Source organism: Bactrocera latifrons, unplaced genomic scaffold (assembly GCF_001853355.1).
Source record: "Bactrocera latifrons isolate USDA-ARS-PBARC rearing strain unplaced genomic scaffold, ASM185335v1 scaffold_38, whole genome shotgun sequence".
Taxonomy (NCBI): domain Eukaryota; kingdom Metazoa; phylum Arthropoda; class Insecta; order Diptera; family Tephritidae; genus Bactrocera; species Bactrocera latifrons.
In genome coordinates, this window is record NW_017537023.1 from 1861532 (window position 1) to 1885640 (window position 24109).

General features: G+C 33.6%; 1 protein-coding gene across 5 annotated transcripts in view; it reads left to right on the top strand.

The window, feature by feature from the left end:
- LOC108972129 (muscle M-line assembly protein unc-89) overlaps positions 1 to 24109 on the top strand; it is a 262556-nt gene that overhangs the window by 232903 nt on the left and 5544 nt on the right. For all 5 annotated transcript variants that reach the window (XM_018938617.1, XM_018938621.1, XM_018938618.1 and 2 more), the window contains exon 8: positions 8123 to 8491. In XM_018938617.1, coding sequence (XP_018794162.1) covers positions 8123 to 8491 — 369 coding nt within the window. The remainder of the gene's footprint in view (positions 1 to 8122; positions 8492 to 24109) is intronic.

Consider the following 24109-nt stretch of genomic DNA (forward strand, 5'->3'; position numbering starts at 1 on the left):
GTATTCAACTCCACTTTCTCGTACCTCTCGTCGCATCCTTACACCATTCTTGCTGCTTGTTGCAGCAACTGCTCGCTGTCGCTTGCTGGCTGCTGGCTGCTGCTGCTCCACTTAAATCTTCGAATTAAATCTGTGTGACGCTCAACACGAAAACTGCAAGCCAGATTGCCAATTCATTATAATGTTGTTTATCTTGTACACATTCGTGTATTCGTTCACTTTGCACTTGCTTGCCTCCTCCGCCGCTGCTACCCTCGCTTCACTTCACCGCCACTTGTGCACATTTCTTCAGGAAGACACAATTCTTATCGGTGCATTGTTGTTGCCGCGTTGTTAAGCAATGCTTCCAATTTATTATCGCGTAACTTTAGTTGGATGGAAAAGTTTTGTTGTGAATAGCTTTTCATTTCGCATTTTTCTTCCTTTGGTTAGCAACGTCGTCGAGTGTATAAAATTTTTTTTTCCTCAACGATTTCTTTTCATTTGCTTGCACTTTATTCCACTTCACTTACCAACTTCACTTCAGTTCATTTTATTTATTTAATTTGTATTTATTTATTTTCACTCGAGTATACATAAGTTATTCAAAGCACTCGCAAATAATTTGTTAATTCGAAGAATTAATGCTGCAATTGCAAAGCAGCGATGTTAAAGTGCGTTTTTCCTTTAGTTGGATCAATTTACTTAATGAAATGAAATTAATGAAATTGTTGTATAAAGAAGTGGAAACCAATTTTAAAAACAATTCTTCATTATTTTGAAATCTTCTATTTTTTCTTGAATAGTAAAAAATGTGTTTATTTCACATTTTCTTTGTGAATTCTTAACACATCTTCGAGCAATGCTAGGTTATTTTAGGTTAGGTTAATCTCGTAGGCCCTTGAGCCACGCAAAGACCAGTTTTGGTCCTTTGCTATACCAGACGGTGTCAAGTTACTATGTCCATGCGGAGTATTCATTCTTTATAACGCCTGCGCTTTTCCGAATTTTACCAGACCCCACTATCGATATCTCTTCCAGTGTATCATACCGTGAAAAATCCAAAATGCTTACTGCGTAGTCCTACGTTCGAAAAACGACGTAAATTAATTCTTGTTGAACAAATATGGACCGATGATAGTTTTTTTTTCCTGAATGAAATAGCAGAAACAGAACGTCTACTTGGATCACCCATAATACCAATTTTTTTTTTTTTTGGATTATGTGGAGGAACTCAGTTAACTAGTAGTTTTCGAGCAAGCATTTAATTTTGGTGAACTTTTTCTCTGAAATCAGAAATTTAAAATGTTATGTCCTTTATTGCTCATATATTTAGATATACCCTAACTGATTCTTAACTTAATGAACACTTAAATGCATTAGAAGTCTTAGACCAGTTTGCTTGGAAAGAATAAAGTTATACTTCGCAGTTTTATATCAGTTTCGTATGGTGCCTTTTTGCAAAAAATCTGTAAATAATTTTCAATAAACTTAAATTATAGTTAGCAATATACAATGCCAGAATCATTGCCATATTTCAAAATTCAAAGCAGACCAAATTCGTTTATGTGTGTCATTTATTTTTTTATTTATCGACCATTGTCGGCAATCGCTAGAATTTTGCAGCTTTCAAACTATTTGCAATTCACTAAAAATTGTGCAGGCATTAGCCCATATAAATGCTCTTCTGTGCATAAAATATTCTAAATATTATATACTATATATTTTTAAATAATATCTACATATGTACATTCACTCAGGACCCTTATAAACAGGAAAACATGTCCATACGTCAAATACCATATCACACAAATAAATATGAATTACATCTGCATATGTATGTGTGTGTAGAAAATTTTGCTAAACATTTTTGGCCTTACCGCTGTGTTGCCACACATATTTAAATTACTATTATTATTGTTGCGCTATTATTATAATATTTTTATGCTTTTTAGTATTGAGGAAATGTGACATAAATTTCTTTATGGCATATACATATATCAAATGCAACACATGCTACTGTTATTGTATTTTAGTTGTTTCTGTTGTTTTGTTAGCTCATAAAATGCTCGTAGTATAAAAGTTTCAACAAACTAGTATCTACAACAAAAGCAACTGCTTATAATGTTGTAAATATTTTGGTACCAAATAGCATTTGACGCTTTTAACTGTGTAAATAATTTATGGGCGAAGCAAAGTGGTGGCAATATGAGAGAGAGTTGCCAGGAGCCAGTAAAGCGTAGTTTTTTAAATAGAGTAAATTGTAATAGAGCTATAATGTATTAGAGAAAGGTTAAGGTGAAGTAAAATAATAAATAAAAAGTAAAGTCAAAAATAAGAAATAATACATGGGTTTCCTCGGATACAAAACGGCATCCAACAATTTTTTTCTTATGTAAAAAATTAAATATTTTAATAGAATTTTTTATTGTTACAAAATAGACTATTATCAAAGAAATTCTAGAATTAAAACAAAAAAAATTAAACTCGGCCACTGCGACGCCATTTCCGGTGGCGCTTCGAAAAAAGGACGCTCCCGCATCGGCAGGATAACTCCTTACAGGATCATCTAAAGTGAAAAAATACCTTAACTTAGAATTTAGACGAAGGAAAAAACTGAATATTGGATTTCTGACAGACATTTTTACGAAAAAATTAAAATTCCACTGAAAATATCACGACATTTTTTTTTTTTGAAATAATTATAAATAAAAATTGTATATCAAAGACCTGTGTAAAATTTCATTAATATCGGCTGAGCAGTTCGCAAAAATTCTTTCCAACCGACTTCACAGTTTCAAGAAAAACGTGTTTAAAGACAGCGCAGTTAGCCTAGCTAGCCTCGACAGGCAAATTCTCAAAGCTGTATCTTCAGAACTATTACTCGGATAATCTAGAGGTATTGTAGAACTTAATAAGACAATAAAAAATTAGACTTTTTTAAATGTATAAACCAGTGCTAAACTACAAAATCGTTGACACCTGTTCACTTAATTTTATGAAGAAGAGGTCTGTGTTGATTATATAAACCATTGACATTACTCCGGTATACCCAGGAAATATTTTCAACCAATTGTATAAATATATATCGCTCTCAATTTTATTTATGATCCGACTTAACCCATGTGCCAGAATCAGATGGAATTGAAAATTGTCTTATATGAAAAGTAGACATCGCTTTTGCCTCTTTTCGACTATTTTCACACCTTTTTTCAAGCTTCAAAAAATCGATTTTTTAAGCCTCTAAAGCAGGCTCTCCCCTTAACTGTAGGAATGTAAGTATAATATAACTTACCGAATTTGGTTAAAATCGAAAGAGGATGTGCCAAGATATGACGGGCCATGACATTCATTGAAATGTGATACCGGTTCCTATAAGACTTTTCCGTACCATCTCGGGTGTCAAATTTTATTTTAAATTTATTGTACTTTTGTTCTGAGCGAATTTTGATATTATAGCTTGAATGGTTTAGGCCGGCTTATTAAAAATATCTTCAAAGAGTAAACACAAATATGAAAATTGTCTACTATTCGAGCGGGAGCTAAGTAAACATACAGAGGACAGACCGTATATAGTTATTTTTTACGTTTTTTTCTTGGAAACATTGTTAACCTTCCTGAAACCCAATTCAATATGACATAATCCTGCACAATATTCACAATCTCATTAAAAAAAAATAATTACTTTTTATTCTTATAACTCTTCGTATCTCCTATAATGTGGCAACACTATACACATAGCAAAATTACGAAACTCATAAACCCTTTGTAACCAAAACGCACAAACAAACCGAAAATATGTCGAAATAATGTCCTTCACTCACTGCGTCTGCCTTAGCAGTTCGCCACCCCGCCTTTCACATTTTGTGTTTATTACTTTACATTTCGTGATAAATCACTCATAAATATTAAACGCACGCTTCAAAATTCTGCTGCAAACACCGTTATAGCCAAGTTCATACACATACAATCTCTATTATTGCTTGCGTGCAAAACGCATAACACGAAGGATCAGCAAGCAAAAAAAATAAAACGAAACGAACAAAGCGCTCTTGTAGCTCGGTATACAAAAATGAAAATAAAATTGAGCATCGAAAATGGGTTTGCCGCTTGGTTTTTGTGCTGTGCCACCGACGACGCTTGACATTTTAGTTGACAACTCGAAATAAAGAAATGAACAATGGCGAGCGAGCGCCCGTGAGCGAAAGGGGTTTGAGTATGTCTGGCTGTCAACGCGCAAGAGCCGAGCTGTTAGATAGGACGCAATACACGTGCCGCACGCACTAACCCGAGCGCCTTTTCGCGCTTTTTGGCATTTTTATTGCAATGTTAGGCGAAATTGTTGCGTGTAATTTTTATTTTATTTATTTTTTTTTGCAAAAATTGGCAACTCTCGCCGCCAAGTACATATTTAGTGCGCACAAAGGTATTTTAAGTATTATTACCCATTTCATGTGAACTTTTGTCGCAAATTTATATTATTATTTTATTTTTTTTATTATCATTATTATTGTTAGTTTATTATTTTTTTTTTTTTTGTTGTTTTTTTTCTTTTTTTTGTGCGTTCCAACTTTCTTCTGCTGAGTGTTATCACCTTGCATAGTTTGGCGTGATGCACGACGTGCTTGAATTGCGTGCAATCTTTTATTTGTTCCATTCGCTTTTTGCATCTATTTTTACGATAGCACATCTACCGTTATGTGTATTTATCGTGAAAGTAAAAGCTATTCGCCTTTAAGTGTTCTGGCAGTTTATACATCATAAAATTATGTGCAAATGATGATGGTACTATGCATAATAAGCGTCATGTAATGCGGTAATTGCCAGTGTGTAGTGCAGTGCTAGTGGTTTAGTGTAGTTGTTGTTGGATTTCTTTGTGCGCGTTGCAGCAGCTGTGGCAATCAATTTCATACCATCAAATCGCATTACACGTGCATGTTATATTTACGAGGTCACGTGTGGTCTCTTACGGTTTTTGTGGCTGCCGTTTGATAATCACTAAAGTTTAAAGCACATTTGCACTATATAAAGTTAAACATACATACCCACACACACACACACACACACACACACACGAGAGCGGACATTTGTATGTGTGAGTTGAGAAGTATTTCACTGCTAGGGTTCTTTGCTGTTTTTAGTGCTTAGAACCACTCCCACAGACCTTAAATGTTATGAAAAATTTAGCAATAAAGTTTACTTGGCTTATTGGACTTTCACTAGATTGCTATGGTAAATATGTTATTGCATAACTTGCGAAAATAAAAATGGTGCGAAAATTTTATCAGATGAAGTTTATAATACGCAGTAATTTCGCAATAATAGACGATTGGAAAATATGTTGCCCTTAGCGGCTATAAAAGATCAAACATTATGGCAAGCATTATAATTTTATATTTTTAATATAATATTTCCTTTTTACAAATTGCCACTTCTTTAATAAACAAAGCCTTAAGCTCGCTAGGGCTGAAAAGAGCGTAAAAAAGGTTTTTACTTATTTTATAAAACAAAAAACTTTAAGAGCTCACTACATTTATAAAATAAGTCAAAAATATTTACCTTGAGATTATTACTTTTAATAAGGCTTGTTTTTTTTTTACAAATTTTCACCTCATTTGAAAAAAAGTTTTTAAGCTCGCGACAGCCGAAAAAATGGTACAAAAAATTAAACTCAAGAGTCAAAAAGATTCCATAAGATTTAAGTATTCTTTTTTCTTATTACAATTTTATGCTTATTTTATAAAACAAAAAGCTTTCAAGCCGCGAAAGTTATAAAGTAGGTCAAAAATGTATAGTATTCCATAATTTGTATTTTTTTAATAATTTTTTTTATTACTAATAGCCACTTCATTGAAAAAAAAAACTTTAAGCTTTCGAGAGCTTAAAGCGAAGTCAAAAAACAATTTAAAACTGTCAAGATTTGAGTATTTTATTTTATATAAGTTCCCACTTTTTTTTTTATAAAACAATGAGCTTTTAAGCTCGAAAGGGTTTAAATGTAAGTCAAAAAAGTTTACCACAAGATTTAGACTTTTTTTTTGTTTTAATAAATTTGGTTGTACTAATTTGAAATAGTCTAAATCGTCATCTTAAGAAGTTGTCATTTATACTCTTTGTTATACAAAAGCTCCCAAGCTCGAGAAGGCTTAAAAATAATAAAAAAATGGTTGGCATAGCATTTGAATATTTTTTCATATTAAAATACCAGCTTTAATGTGAAATAAGCCAAATTTTAATTTTTATCAATTGTCATTTTCTTTTCTAAAAAAGCTTTCCAGTTCGCAATGGTTAAAAAATAAGTCAAAGAAGTTCACAACACGATTTAAATAACTTTGTAAACATAACAGTCTTCGCGTAAAATAAATGAAATTTCCATTTAAAAGAGTTGCCACATTTTTTTGATAAAAATTTTTTTTTTTTAAATTTTGGGAGCACTCCGAAAATCGTAAACTTTATTTTAAAGACTCTTTTAATAAATAAAATAATTTATTTTATTAAAAAATTCAAAAATGGGCACCAATCCAAAAATTCATAAAAAATTTAAAAAAAATATAAAGAGTTTATTTTAATATAACAATTTATGAAATACACTCCACTTCAAAAATGCATAATAAAGGTGACTTTTTGAAAAGTTACTCCTTTTTATTAATAAAAATTTGAAAGCACTCTAAAAACTTCTTTTTAAATAGTTGCCACTTATTTTTTTTTAAGAAATAAACAATAATAAACACTTCAAAAATTCATAAAATAGTATTAGTAAAATAAGGTTAAGTGTTCAAATGAAATGCTTCTAACTATTATATTCTGGATAGTATATGAGTTTGAAATGTAAAAACTAACAGATTTCAAATGATGTGCTTAAGAAAGCACCGTTGAAAAATTCGTTATCTTTATGTTTCTTAGCTCCACCACAATGTTCGCTACCTTAAGCTTTTTTCGAATTACATTTTACAAAATAAAAGTAAAATCTTAAGGTGAGTAAGTAAAATTTTAGGTACGTCTCATTGCTCTTCATTTTTCCACAACATAATAAATTATTTGAACTTGCTTCAATCAATTACATTTTATGCGATATCGATTCCATTCGCCTATACGTGTCTGCATTTGAAACTCTCAACCAGTTTAAGTAACTTCGGAAATTTAAATTTTTATATGTTCTAGTGCTTGAAAGGCAATAATTGAACTCCATTCAAATGTTTAAAAGTCATTGAGGATACTTTCTCCTCATTTACCCCATCTTAAAGAATAATTGTACGCTTTAACGCACAAAATACAAATAAAGACTAACTTTTAAAGCGACAAAGTCCTTTATTTTGACCTTTCATGCCACATATTGCCGCAAACATCAGTTTTCAGAATATTTTTCTTCCCTTTCGCCTACTTGACAACTGAAAACAATATTTTATAAATAAATAACCTCATTTCCTAGCGCGTTTTCAACTCTTCGCTTTTCGTCGCTTACCCGCTTACCCATTGACCGTCATGCACGCCATTATTACAGCTTCAGCGTAGCGGATTTATGCATTTCATATATTTCCTGTTTTTGAAGATTAACTACAACAATTCCAATAAATTGTGCTACATTATTTATGATGCGCACAAATTTTTCGCTGTAACAGCGGCCAAGTCAACCTTTTATTGATACAAAATGAGATCATAAATAAAAAGACAGTTGAGCACAGAGCAGCAGCGGTGAGCCAAGACGAGGAAGAGTAGGGTAGTAGTTGCAGAGGCAGGGACGCAGCCGTGATAATAAGTGGCGCGGCAAAATGTAGCCAATGAACCAAGCACAATATAACGAGCGAGAAAGTGGAGGTCACAGCAGGGACAACAACAACAACATCAATGAAAACAATAACTACGACATATTGATTACAACACCACTAGACCGTTAAATATAATGAGCAGGCATTAATTTATTAATTTCCTGCGAATATTGCATTTATATACATAAATTTACAATGTGATAACACAAGTCGGGGTTTATTGAAAGCTATATATGTATATGTATTTGTGTTATATATATTTACGCTTATATATACAACTACATTATACCGCTACCCTACTACGTCCTTTCAAATTGATTACGCGAAAATACCTTCTTCACTTTTCTTATAAATTTCTTTGCTCTTCTCTTCTACAGGGGTCAACATGGGCTACATCGAGAACAATTACTCGAATTCGAACAATGGCGGCAGCGTCAATTCACAAGACTCGCTATGGCAAGTGAAAATGCCCGCCGCCACAGGCGGTCAACAAAGTATGGTCGTACCAGCCACACACAACAACTATGTTGAACATCAGCCCACCTATGGTTATGATCCACTGACGCACGGCGGTTATGGCGCTGTCGATGATTATGCCCCCTATCCACATTTGACGGCGACGCCAAGCCAACACGGTGATGAATATCATAATTTACGTAATAGCCAAAATCCATCCAGACAGGATTACTGCAGCGATCCATATGCCTCGGTGCAGAAGCCGAAGAAACGTGTTGATCAGCATTTAGGTAAGTGATATATCAGACAAACTTGATTGCATGAGTAGCTAGTAGTTATAGAAATTATATACTAACATGGTACGTTATAAGTATATAAATAGTGGGGATTGCTAGGTGACAATCCTGTTCAATAGGTAGTGATGTATTACAACTGATTAAAACCGTATGACAAACAATAAGTTGTAGCATTGTATTAAGTGTATGGGTGTACGCCGCCTGAAGGCGTTGATTTGTCGGCGAAAATCGAAACATATGTTGTTAGTGATTGTAGTCTAGATATACGCTGAGTTCTAGTATATTTATACAAACCGGAGGTGTGACTATTTGGTGACATAGTATTTTTTAGTCGTCTGGTGCACATTAGTGTAGGTCGTAGTTGCAGTTAGAATTCTGTGAGTTGGTAAATTTGTTCGAACGAATTTGTCAGTATACAATTTCGAAATAAAATGAATCGATTATAAAGAAGCAAGCAGCATAATATAGCGTTTACTTTTCCAATATTCGGCCAACTGACTGGGAGATAACACGTTCACCAAACTTATTTTTCAATAAATCGATTGTGACATTCGCTTTGAGGCTTATGGCGCTGTGCAGTTGGAGGCAAATTCATATCCAATTCGGACCAAAAATATTCGGTTATCATGGAGCGGTAGCGGTTCGCATCCGCAGGACGTGCCGGTGTTGATCATCACCGAAGAAACAAAGCGCACCAAACCCTATGTTTTTTGGAATGCAATGGTGACCCTTGGAGTATGTATGGATTGCTGCTTGACCAATAATGCATATTTTGCTTACTGACGAAGCCATTCAGCCAAAAATGAGCCTCGTCGCTGAAGATGATTTTTCAATGAAAATCCGAATCATTATCAAGTTGTTGCTCTATCCAATTCACGAACATACGATGACTCTGGAATTCAAGCGGTTTCAGCTTTTGTGTCAATTTGTGCATGCAAGGATGTAGGCCAAGATCTTTTTGCAAAATTCGCTACAACGACATCACAGAGATGCCCAACGCCTGAGAGCGACGTGTGAGAGACTGATTTGGGTCTTCCGCAATTGATGCGCCAGCGGATGCAATATTCTCGACACTACCGGCACTTTTTGGTCTCACTGGCGCGCGAACATTTTTCACTGTGGTTGTGGATTCAAATTTTTTCCCCTAGACGCTCAATTGTTAATCTGAGAGGACGAATATGATGACCATAAATTCAACGTAGCGCTCCTAAAGTTAAGGCCACTGGCTTCAAATTTCGGTAGTAAATTTTTATAATTTCGACTCATTGTTGGATCATATATCTTTCTATGATACAATGGCAAGCCTTACTGAAGGGAAAAAGTTGGAAAATATATGGCTGTCCCTAATGGTATATTTTTGTATTGCCATGAAAACCAATAACCTCAATCTTCCATTCGCAAGGTTTTCAAAAGGCACGAACAATGTTCTCGTTTAGCAATACTTCACTAGATTTAATCAAAACAGGCTTAATTTTCGATTGCACCTGGGTTGTCGAAATTCAATTTTTTTGCGGTTTCTAGAACTAAGAAAATGTTGTGACTACTTCTTTAATGTCATTTCAAAGAAACTCGCTCAAAATATTTTTTTGAAGTAACATTTCAATATTTTTTTTTACATTTATCAAAAATTTAATAAAAAAAAAGCTATCAAGAACACATTCTAAATATTCAAATACTTATTTACTCCCATTTTATACACTCTTTCAAGTTTTACTGCCTTTAGCCAATAGTCTAAAGCTCTCTGCAGTAGACTTTCTACATCTTGAAGCATTTTATGCCTTTATAATTTAGTCTCGTCCCACTGTTTGTCCACTTTAATTGTGTAAAGTAATAAGCAACGTGGTCTGATTACTCTATTATGAATTATTATCCATTGCTAATAAGGTAATAACAACTACATTCAACAATCATAATAAGTATGCCATGAATGTAAGACGATAATAAATATGTCAAAGCAAGCGAAAGTTATTTCACCATAATTATCTGTGTTCATAATAAATCACTGAGTCAATGAGCGTTATTAGCGTTGTGCTCGAAACTGTCATACCCAGTTAATAACATAATATTCACGTCAAAAGACATGACAATAATAAATTATATAGCTCACTATTTTAACTTATTGCAATGATAAAAGTATTCAGATATTATTATAACCCTGGCAGGTGTCTCAGCTCGAACCGCTTATGCATTCTTATAGCCAAAATACGGAGGAGGAGGAGGCTTTCAGAGATTTTGAGAAAAGCAGCTCAAACCATTTTCTCTAAGACTAGATTAAAGAAGTCGTATGATAGGGAGTCGCCTTGTCTGAAACCTCCTTTGGTATCGAACGGCTCGAAGATGTGTTTTACGATCCCGTCAGAACTTGTGGTATTGCTCAACGTCATCTTTTACAGCCGAACTAGCTTCGCGTGGATCGTTTTTCTCTTTCTGACTCTTTGATTTATACATATATATGATAAAGGCATGCAAATTTCTGCTTAATTAGCAAAAGTATCCACATAAAAAGGTATTTTACTTAATACCTGAATTAAATCCGCCAATGTCACATCATTGCACTCTCACTAGCTCTATAGGATTTTTAAGTTAAAAACATGCATAACGGTACATTTTAAACATAGCACAGCAATAAGTCAGTATTTAATTAACACTTTTGACATAATGAACTCACGTTGTTGCATTCGCACAATTGTAGGTACTGATAGCGAAACTCTTACTTTAATCTAAAAAAAAAAAAAATTTTTTGTGAAAAAAGCGCCAATGAAAGCGGTATGTTTTTATAAAAATTAATAACAACGAGATAAATATAATTGCGATTAAAAAACAGCTGCGAAAAAGCTCCTGTTTATTAACTGGCACTGCCATTGCCTCTCTCACTCACTCAGTTACTCGCTTCCTCATATCAGCGCTTTCGTATGGACACAATTCATTGGCGCAAAATTAAACAGAAAAAAAGTGAATTTAATCATTACTCATTAAAAATAATTCATTGGCGCTTGTTTAAATGGCAAATTTCAAGAATATGCAAAATATATAAATAACAAATGCTCATGTTTTTAATTTCACTTGCCTGGTGATTTATTTGTTATTAAGCTATATTTTGCGCATACGCGTTTGCACTCATTCACATTTCGCTACCGGATATACGTAAATACTTGTATATTTATGCGCCAGCATAATTACTCGATTGACCATAAATATTGTAGACTAATTATATGCAATCTGTAGTTTTCACATTGTCATGTCAGCTAAGAGCCGCTGGGAAAAAAACGCGTTATTATTTGAACATAAATTTGCACATGACAAATTCGACACGATTACATTTAATGAAAAACTGTATAAAATACGTATTTACGTATAATTAATTAGATATGCTGCAAATAAAAAAATAAACTGGATCAGAAATACATACAGGCATATAAAATGTGTCACACAACTATAGACATAGTGTGTTTAAAAGTTCGAAATTGTTTAAAAGAAGAAGAAGTCAGGAAGGCGCAGTTGAATATTTTATAATATCGTTAGAATTAAAAGTATGAAAATAGTTCCGAGTGTTAGCAAAATAATGATTTAATTTGGGGAACAAACAAAAATCACACGGAACCAAATCTGGTGATCACGTTTTTCGACCGGTGGTATTTATTGCGTTTTTAGCTTTCAATTCGGTCACAATCGAGGCTCGATGCGATGGTGCATTATCATCGTGTAAAAATCATGTATTGTTCTTCCACAATACCGGCCGTTTTTGACGGATGTTTTTACGCTAACGCCTCAATACGGTCAAATAGAATTCTTTATTGTCCGTCTATCCCTCCGGAACAAATTATTGATGCACCAAATCACCAATATCGATAAAAGCCATCAGATTCACCTTGATTTTTAAGCGTACATTTTGGTTTCGGCTCGTTTTTTCCTTCCTTTCCGTTGATTGTTGACTTGTTTGCATGTCAAACTCATAAGCCTATGGATCATCGGCAGTTACAATGCTCTCGATGCTTTTAACTCGTCCGATCAAACATATTCAAAGATACCTCTTTACGGTACTCTTTTTGAAAAAAATTAAGCTTTTTAGAGATGAGTTGAGCAAAACACGTTTCATACTCAAAATATCCACCACAATCATTCGAACGGACTCGGGAACGATACTGAGCTCTTTTACCATCTCTCTAACTCTTGCCTTACGATTTTGATTCACCATATTCTTCACTGTTTAATAATTGCATCAGCCGAAGGTTGTCCAGAATGAGACTTGTCTTCAACGATCTGTAGACCATCCTCAGCAAAATACACTTTTTTTAAGTATCATGTACACAATTAATTACAATTTCTGAGTCCTTTTTTCCCAATCTATATGGCGATTATGAGAGAGAGGACGGATTTATTTTATTTTATTTTTATTTACTTATATATGTATATATTATCGATATGTCATACAAACTGACTGATATTTTTGATATACATACATAAAGTGGTATAATGTCTATCATAATTACTGTATTAATGATATTAAGCACCTGGGAGGCATAATGCGATTTCTATCACTTTTGGATGAGAGTTACTATTATCTAAGTAACAATATGTTGTCAAGTTATATGCCGCTATGTTCTTTGATGTCTTTTTGTTTATTGTAAGAAGAATTATGAAATTTCATACGCCTACTAAAATATGGCTAATGTCAGCTTTAACGGCATGAAAGTAGGTTGCTGTCATTATATGTGCTACAGTTTTGACGAATGGTTCCTAAATTCTGCGATATCAACTAAATGTAGCCTGTGCGACGCCTATTGGAAAATTTTTCAATTTGCAGTTTTAGTGATACAAAAATATTCTCTCACTTTTCAATTTTAGGATTGTCATTGGTAATTCAAAAATATCTCCAGAAGCTTTAAAATGCGGAACCAATATTATTTCTTGCTCTAAATTACTTTTCTAACTCTAAACCATACTCAAGTATTAAATGTTCCTTATGTTATATGAGCTGCTCAATCATTGCTTTTTTCGTGGTTCGAACCAATTACGGCATAAGAAACTGTTCGCGAACGAATTCTTCAAAGTCGGGCTTGAAAACAGAAAATTATGTCAGGGGAATTGCAAATGATTGACTGTCCGGAAGTCCAGATTAAATCTATTGAACTACAATTAGTGGTTAGAGTGAATAACATGGTCTGTCGAGTATACCACACAAGTTTGGAGAGTCGTCAAAAATGCTTTTTGTGAGCAACGTCGTCAATAATAATAATAATAGTCTGGTAATTTATCGAATCTTCTGAGGGCTGAGGAGGGATTACATGGGTTTTGTCAGGTAAAAAATAGCCTTTTTGAAAAAATTTTTTTATCATATAAAAAGTTAAATATTTTATTAACTTAGTCGAGCGCAATATTCTAGAGATATTTTAGAATTTATTAAAAAAATAAAAAAAAATCAATTATTTGAAACCTGTAAACCCATGTAGCCCTTTAAGATTTAATTTTTATAATCACCTAAACTTATAAAAGAACTTATGGCAGAACTAAAAGAAAGTACGGGCTCTGATTTATTCGCCAGCTGGACAATTTTCCGCAAATCCAACTATGGAACAATAGAAAATTTATCTACAGAGTAGTCATTGACCCTTTCAGTTGCTCATATCTCTGTGAATAATAATWATTGAAACTACAAATGGTGTTGACAGTAAAGCATTTTTATACATTCCACTGCAGGATATACATATATGTATATATGTACATAAATGTACTCGTAAAAAATATCCAGCACCTTAGGCCAGTTGTGGTAATAAAGATACACCGTAGAATTGAGACCTGAATGTGCACTGTTGGTATGCACTCAGCATCCAGACCCTGTCCACATTGTTGTCTCTGCCTTTGAAGCCAACATGTTTTCGTTCTTTGTTACTTTGTATACATTTTCCGCWAGATTTTGTCGAACTCCAAGCAACAAGCATGTTCATATGAAGACACTGAAGCTGCAAAAGCCACAAGCAGGCATGCCGAACAACAGAGCAAATCCTGCGTGCCAGCATACACGCATAAAAACGGATGTGTATGTGTTTGTGTGCACATATTTACAGCTATAAGAAACATACATTTGCATACGTCTATCAGTTAGCTTATTGCACAGCTAAGCAGTGCTTCTTGCACAATCAAGCTAAGCGTAACGCACTGATCCAATGCTTGTAGCTGCGCTCGCTTATACACGCCAAGCTCGTCCATCTTGCCTGGCTTATCCTTACACCGGCTGTTTGCCTATTTTTTTATGTTGCCAACACACACAAATCTATGTATGAATTGAAAAAAGTGACTGCGGCATTAAGATGCAAAATAACGCATTGAAAAAAAGGAGGGAGATAAGTAAAAAAAAAAAAATAATAAAAAAAATAAATACAAAAATACCGGCAATGACATCAGAGAGAAATCATAGAAACAAGTAACAACAAGTGTGCAACTTTGAGTTTTTCACGCTGCCACATATGAGTGGCGCTAGTAGTGTTGATAAAGCATACAAATGTTGCGTATAAAACACCTATATTCATATGTATGAGTATATATGTATATTAGGGTGATTCAAGAAAAAAATTTTTTTTTCGTTTGGTACTCTGAAAAATAGGTTCCTAGACACCTCTAAGGAAGCCTCTCCGAGAATGAGTTCTTAATTGTAACGGKAAGGTCCTCCTACTTACAATTTCCTAGTTTTTCTTATTATCATATAAAAAAATGTATATCTCACTTCCAACTACTTGAAAAATATCTTGTTCCTTAGATTTTTGTAAGAAATTAAATGCTCTACAAAAAGATCTACGATTTYTTCGTAAACCCAACCGTTTACAAGATATTAACGGTTGAAGTTTGATTATTTTTGGGAAATTTTTTTATTTCTTATGAATTTTATTATTTCTTATAAAACTATGAGTTTCATCACTCTTAATGATGTTATTTCATTGAGTTATAAAATTCATAAGAAATAAAAAATTTTCCCAGAAATAAACTTAAAACTTAACAAACTTTTTTTGATTCACCCTAATGTATATGTATATATGTTTATATATTTGTATATCTGCTGTCACTTGCATTCAGCTTAAGCTTCATTTCAGCCATGGCTGTGTCTGCGGCTGTGTATTTGCGTCTAGATGCGTGCTTGTGTYGTGACTTTAGTCTACGTTGCCTAAAACCAAGCAAAAATTGCGGCCCATAAAGCATGTGTGGCAAGATAACCGCAGACAGCAAACTGAAATAAAAGCGTAGCAGCCAACACAGCTACAACAGCCAAAGCTAAAGAAAGATATGGTTCTGCAGACACACGCATGCAATTGCAAAAAACCTCATACACACACATGCCACATACACACATACACATATTTGCAAGCATTTTGTTTTATTTCTGCAATATTTTTGTTGTTTGTTTTGTTTTTGTGTCTACTACGTAGTCTATTGCAGTGTTTCATCCTTGAAGTGCTGTGAAAAGCGCAATGTTGACATACATGTGCACAAACACACATCTTTGCATGCTACATAGGCATATTGTCTACTTCTAGGCGMTTTGCCGGCATTTTCTTTTCACTAAAACCGTTATACATGCCTAATTAGCKTWTACATATAGTATGCTTTTGTTGCATTGAAGAATGTGAAAGAAAGATTTATGTGTTCTTTTTTTGATTTAATTTTATTTGTTTTTGTTTTTTTCTTCATTTTTGTTTGCTTTTCTATCGTGTGGCTGTTAATATGTATGTATATAAGTATATGTATGTATGTATAGTTGCTCTTTCAGTTGAAACCTTACAAGCCTGTTTAATGCCGCATTAAGTCACCTTAACGATGTGCTTACATTTATATTCAGGGTTATGTAAATATACATGTAAGCAGTTGCATATTTCGCTAGAACCCCTTGCGGTGGCAACACAAACAAGTATGAGCACTTATCTCAACACGAACAGCAGCAGGATTTCATTCTATCTTACTTCTTTTATCTTTGATTACAGAAACAGTATTTTTARATTTATAAGCGCATTGTTCTGAAGAGTTTCGCGATTATGGTATATTTAATTTATAGAATTCTGCTGCAGCARTGCTCTTTCCTCTGTCATCACAAAAAAGTTTTCTTTCTTATCCTATTATGGTACTGACATTTCTCTCTAATCGATTCTCGTTAAACACTTCTTTCTCTTTTCTTCAACATTTCTTGTGATTAGATAAACGAAAATACCTTCCTATGTTACATTTCCGATTGATTCTGCAAACACCTACCACAGTTTTTTTCGTTTTTTCTATATAATTTATCAGCAGTTGAGATTGGAATGGAAAAATCTCAGTATAGTACATTCAATTTTGTCGGAGAAYGCTACTATGTTTGATCGGACCTAATATAGCTATCGAAAATATTTAATGTGGGCTTCTTCTGGTAAAAAAACATCATTTTTTCAACAATTTTCAATATCTTAAAAACGTGTGTAAAATTTTATGCCAAGTAGTCTCGAGAAATTTTGCCAACCGACTTCAAAAACACAGTTTCGTGAAAAAAGCGTTTGAAGATGGCGAACCTTGGCTAAGTTCGCCATCTTTAAACGCATTTTAGACTAAAGCGCTCAAGTTCTCAGGCCTGTATTTCCGAAGCTATTACTCGGAACAACTTGAAAATTTAGKAATATTAGAATATTAAATTGTTCAAATGACTTTTTTATAGTAAGAGGAAGCATTGAAAACCGGAGTGCGAAACTCTAATCCGCTAAACCTAACATATTCCCAACTCAAGACTCTCCCACRAAACCACCGSCTAAATATTATTTCGTCGGAGGTAMAGGACCTTTAAGTCTCCTYTATTGTGCGGACTGACGGACGCCTAATATGTTGAAAAACTCTCAGTTTTGTCTTTACTTTGCTAACARCTTTCCATTTCTCAGTCTACCGACACACGAGTGTCGTAAAATTATCGATCGTAAAACTACCAACGAGTGTGGTTTTAAGTTTTTTYTTTGTATTTGAGAAGCGAGCGCAATAAAACAATAAATTTTTAGAGTCTTCTATACACTCTGTACACTTCTGATAATTATGACCAAGGCCACGGATGATTCTGTTTTGTGCTCCGCCAGTACCAGACTCACAGAAGAGAACCATTGGCTAAGACCATTTAAGCACTCAYTGCATTTATTTCTTACTAATTCGTCTTTCTTTCGACTAATTGTTTGGCCACTCCTACCACCATGAGATTTTCTGCATAGCTTCACGTTCGTTGGTTGCTGTCTTCTTAGTACCCCGTCTTGCATGAGGTTCCACTATTAGTGAACCTAATACTGAACCTTGTGGTACTCCACTCGAGATATAGGAGCCCTTGGTGCTTTCGTCCATATTAAAATAACCATTCTTCCTACCAGGTGTCACAGCTGAAAAGGCTTACGCATTTATAGTATTAGAGATGCGCCAGAGCAAAGTGACACCTACTCATAAAGATGCCATTGAAATTGATGACTGAATATTGCATACAAATATATATACATACATTACTAGATATTTATAGAAAGCGCAGTTCAAGTATTTATTGCAAGTACTTTTCGAAATTCAGCACTTTTCTCTTTAACCCATTTTTCCAATACTTGCAACACATCAATTTGCATACTAATCGCTGATTGCTAGCCTCTTGCAGATTCACTCTTTTACGTCTGTAGGCCTCTGCTTTATTTTCAYTCTACACCCAATTTACATAACCATATATCGGCGGGTGTCTTTACCGCTTAATCTAAGGGAGGTATCGGAGTGAAGTAATGCCAAATATCTTCATCATTACTGAGCATTGTGAATCCTTTATTCCAGCGCTAAAAGCATAAAAGACTAAAGAAAATAAAGAAATATTTRAAATATGCCAAAAATAAGATTAACAATAAAAAGTGAAAAAATAAAAAGCTTCTATTTTAAGCACATATTTTGCAAGGGTGTATTTTTAGGCGAGAATCTCTCTTTTATGCACTACATAGTTAAACTGAGCACTTTTGTTGACACACTATATGTRCGCATAAATGTTTGTATGTTTATTTGTGAGTGAGTGTGCTTGTAGGTAAAATACTTTTAGTGTTGCTAAAAYAACAAAAAGGGATTTCGAACACCATTCAGTGTCATCTACATACATAAATGCAAGTGTGTTGGTGCTAGGAACTAGTGCGTCAGACAGCCAGCCAACCAACAGCATCCAATGCAATTCAGAGAGAGTCAGCTGGCGAACGCGAAAGTCCTATGCAAATTTCTCGTTATTATTATGCTAAGCTAGAAGTAAACCATTTTAGTAAATTTTTGTGAATGTCGAAATGTAAACAAATTGAGAATGAATTTATGCATGCAATGAAAAACAAAGTAAAATAAAAGCATACACACACACGCACATAAATATACACGCATACTACTACATTTCCGCCTTGACAACTAAATACACGCTTCTAGTTAGATAAATGCTAAATGTGCATGGAGCTATCAAAATATGCTCACGCGCACATACGCATTCGTATAAATGTGCGCATTTGTATATGTTTGACACTGTATTAAGGGATTTCTTTGTGGCTGGTATCGGATAAGTGTCTTATCCAGCAGCAGCAGCATATGAGTGGCGGCACACAACAGCCTGTCTGACTGATGTGTATACGTAGCGTCTTCCGTGTGCTTTTGTGCTTTGCCACAGTGGATTTRCACTGATTGCCTCTTCTTATTTTATACTTTATGTGTTTTTTGTATGTGTAATTTTCATTGTTTGTTTTTGTGTGCTGTAAACGCATAAATTCACTTTAAGTGGCCTTTTGCATGTGAATCCTTTTGCCWGCGCCGTCGTCGCTGCTAACAACGATATCAGAAGTGGCAGCAACACTCTTGTGTGTGTTAGCAAGGTTGTGAGCATTGCCATGTAGGACATGTATGTAGGTGATAAAAAACAAATTCATAATTTAATTGTGCTTTATATGATATTGCAAATTCACTGCATGCTTCACACGATTTCTGCCGATATGCCAAAATATATTAATACACAAACTCACCCAAAAATAATTAGGCGGTAACTAGTTTGTGAAATATTATAAATATCTAACTAAATACCAAAATACGTTAACAAATAAATTCACCCGAATATAACTAGTCGGTAACTAGTTTMTGAAAAATTKTATAATTGTTTTCTTAACACATTTYCTCCGTAAAKAGCTAAAYATATTAACAAAAAGTCGGCAACAAGTACTTTACTTAAATTAGTAGGTACTTATTAATTAGCATTTTTTACTTAATATTTACGAAATTTGTTCTAATAATATGGTACAAAAAATATTTTTCAAAAATATTGATATTCTAATAATTTTTTCTCTGACTTCCTTTGTTCTACTTTTTCAATTTCCCACAGGTCGCCTTCGAATTTTGAAATCATGTCTATCCCTTGTTTGAACCCTTTCTCGTATTATTTTCGCAATTTTTGTTTACTTTATTTTGGTGTTGTCGGCGTGGCTGTTGCTCTTATCAGAGGCATGCCACATACTTTTACGCACTCCGTGCACACAATCCTCTAGCTGTCACACGCTGGCAAATATCTATTTTACCACTTTGACTGCTCTATCGTATTTTTGGTGCGGCTGTTGTGTCGTTGGTACTTGACTGTTATTYACATTTTTGTGCTAATTTTTTGCACTTTTTATTTTTGTTTATGTTTATGTTCCTGCTTCCATTTTTGCTTTGGTTTTTATTTTTATTTTGGTTTCTTTGTTGGCATCTCTTTTTGTTTCTGTTTTTTTTTTTCTTCTCTACATTTTTTTGTTTTCTATGYTTTTGTTGTTTGCCAAAAATCCACATTTMAATGAAGTAAAGCACTTGCATAACTTATGTCGTCTCCTATTGCTTTGTATGCTCAGCTCAATTCAGTTCAAAGGCTCAACAAATCTAACGCCGTAGAGAAATGTATGTGTCTGTTTTTTTGGGTACCCTTTGGAACCCTGCTCAAGTGAATTAGATTTTATGAAATTTGAAGCAGAATTTTAAAATTGAATTATCACGACGTCTTAATTTAACTAGATTATGTTACTCAAAGGAAGCATTCAATTAAGTGATTTAGAATTTTTTTTGGATCTATGGGTACTACCAAATATAGGCTAGGTTTATTGGCCAAAAACGAAGAGGAAGAGAAAAAATAGTTTGCAAAGGGGAAAAAATGCTGTACGGCTAATTTCTGTCACATTACAGATACAATTATGTATACGGTATAAATTTAGCAGTTCTTTGCTGCTTATTGACATGGGGACTTTTTGACCTTTCCTGTTCTCTTTTATAAATTTACATGTTGATGGCATTAGAACTTGCTCCGAAGCATATTTTCTCTTGCGTTGAATACAGCTCGCTAACACTGTTATTGCTCTCTCAAAGCTAGCGAGCAGAAAATGCGAAACAAACATAACTATTATATGACACACTTTTCGATTATACTATAATATCCAATTTTCATATTCATTGTTAAGTATTGGATTTTAAGCGTAGCATAAACAAMTGACGTGATCTTTTCATCATTGGGTTAGTTATCAGACACTTAAGAYATGTTAAACAACAAATCTGCCTTGAAGATTCCACTTTTTTGGTCGTCTTATCAAAAAACAAAAACAAAAAAAAAAGTTACCACTTTTCGAAGTTACATTATAAACTACGTGTCTTGGTTTTAACTTCTCTTCTCACATCAAATAGCAAAGTTGATAAAGCGACTTATCACTTAAACTTCACATAAGTGTGAATAAAAAAGCATTCACTTCCGGARATCCTCTTATGAAAGGAAACACCTACTATATTTACAACAAATTGTATGAAGCTAAGCAAGTAGTKTGGCTAATAGGATTAAGTTGTAGTTTTTCATTTAAATACGATTCCATGAAATTACCAACATGAAACCAAAAACAAGCCCGTCAAACAATTGAAGATGAAGAGGGAAAAATAAAGMAAAAGGATTGCATAACTGAATCGCCTGCTTCTAAACAAGTAAATGCCAATTTAACCCTTCGGGTATGCAATGTGCCATTGTTTGTGCCGCTCAACCTTTGTGTTTTGAAAATTAAACTAGTTTCTCTATTCGATTGTGTTGAATTCAAATCAAGGCTGCATTTTTAAGGTGGAGAAGAGATGAGCAATACATTCATGAATTTCGAAGACGCCTGTCTGCTGTTTCCCAACGCAAAGGCCTTATAAGGTCATGAGACTTGCACCAGCAGACACGAATCATGCTTATTTGGGGTGTTGGCGGTGGTACAAAAGAATCGCTTAAATAATAAATCAAACTATTTTATGAAGTAGATTTGTAGTGTCTTACATCTGGTACATACTCGCTTTTGCATTTCGAGAGGAAGAAATCTGTGTATAAGCTGCATTTATATAAGATTACAAATAAAGTATGTAGTTATTTAAGTTCAGAAGAGTTTATTCTCATATATTTCTATATTCTCATATGAGAGTATATTCTCATATTTGTTGAGACAATAGAAACAGGCCAGTTGTTAGTGTTCAGTACTGTTCAATTACATAAAATTTTAATTTAACATTAGTTGAAGGTCTGTCATTTTATCTTCTTTATTTTTGGTGTAATGAATCGAACAGACAATTGGTATAAATGCAAAAGACTGGTGTAATTAAGCAAATATAGGGTAACTATCAGCTTATGTCACTTTAGCGATATCATGCTCACTTTTTCCTGTTTAATTCAACTCACTTAATATTTGTTGGTTTTACAAATCGTTTTCACGCAGAGAAAAAGAGAGAGAGAGAGAGAGGGAGAAAGAGATGAAGTAGGTATTAGTAGCAAAGGCGTGGTGAATCGAATACGTCCAAGATTGTTATTAAAGCATCCACCTACTATCTGTAACTAAACACAATCTAACCCTTTCTTATCTAAAATCAAACTGATTTTTTCTTCAAACGMCAGTCATAAGATTGTCTAATCTTGTGATCATGCAACACAAAGACATTGTTTCATACTTTTACATTTGTATTTATACATTTTTCCAGAACTGGCAACACAAAAAGCACCAATTAGCCCAAAAGTCAGCAACTCACATCATCCTCGCCAACGACGTCAGTTGTAATATTAAGTGTCGTCAGTCGGTGCTTCGTTAAAGTAGAGTATCTGTTTTTTTGACATGCTCAATGTTGTTGTCGGCACCATATGTGTATACTGTAGCATTTCGTAGCCGAAACAGATACACATGCGCACATATGAAAAAGAGAAAAAGAAAAAAAAAGGATTTTTCGAAAAATGTGGATCATTTTCAAATTGTTCTCAACCCAATTCACTAATATACAATTCAGGTAGTCAAAGGACTTCAGTTCTTGTGCATATTTGTTCTTGTAAGAATGTAGGCCCAGATTTTTTCGCAAAATTTACCACAACGACTTCACAGAGATGGCCAACGCTTGAGAACGACGTGTGCGAGACCGATTTGGGTCTTTCTCAATTGATGCGCCAGCGGCGGCAATATTCTCGACACTGCGGCCACTTCTTTATCTCACTGGCACGGAACGTAGCACTCTTAAAGTTGAGACCACTGACTCCGAATTTCGGTAGTAAATTTTAATAATTTCGACTCGTTGTTGGATCGTATATCTTTCCATAATGAAATGCAAACCTTACTGAAAAGAAATGTCAAAATAGCGGGAAGAAACCTGGCGTCGTTTGCTGTCCCTATCGGTCTATTTTTGTAGCGTCGTTTTGAATAAAACCCTGTCTATACAGTTTTCTTAAAACCAAAAATGAAAAGTTGTTTCAAAAGACTTATTTTCTAAATTCAGCTTTGTTTTGTACAAAAATTTCGTATTGTAAAGTTGTTAAAATAATTATTCCAGTAATTTTTGCCAAATTACTTTATTTTAATATAACTTTATAGCCTGAGATAATTTAGAAATAATACAAAGCAATATTTTAAAATAATTTAAATACGTTTTTCCGCATTTTTATTATTTATTCTATTTTTTTTTTTAATTTTTTGGTTTTTAATTTTCGGTTTTTGCTACATTACCTCAATGAAGAATTAATTACTTATTTAAACATTGCGTTTTTACATATATTTTATATTCATATGCGTGCTTTATTTATTCATTTTCAATTATATGCACAATGATTTTCTTTTTTGAGGAATTTTCTATTCGGCTAACGCCTTAATTAGCAAATCTATTCAAAAAAACTGTTTAGTTTCATTATTTGCTTAGGAAAAATATTTATATTTGTATTAAAAATAATAGATAAACATACAGATATATTTTTATATGTTTACCATAAAACTTACACCTTTTTTAGCGACCAAAATTTTATTTGAAATACTAGCACTGGTTCATCATATGGCTAGTTTTTATCTTGATTTGATTTGTCTTGAAACAATGCTGTAGCCACATACTATAGATACCTACTTTATGAATTTTTATCAAGCTGAGTTCAACATTTTGCTGTTAAAAGTGAAAAACGTATATCTGAGTTTAAAAAAATATATAATATTTTGATTTATACTAAAGCTGGTGGATATATTTAGACATATAAATGATATTAATATTAAAATATTTAGTTCAATCGAGCACTTCTCTAAAAACAGTTTAAATAGATTTCTTTTTTGTGTGAATGCGAATTATAATAGGTTGTCAAAAAAG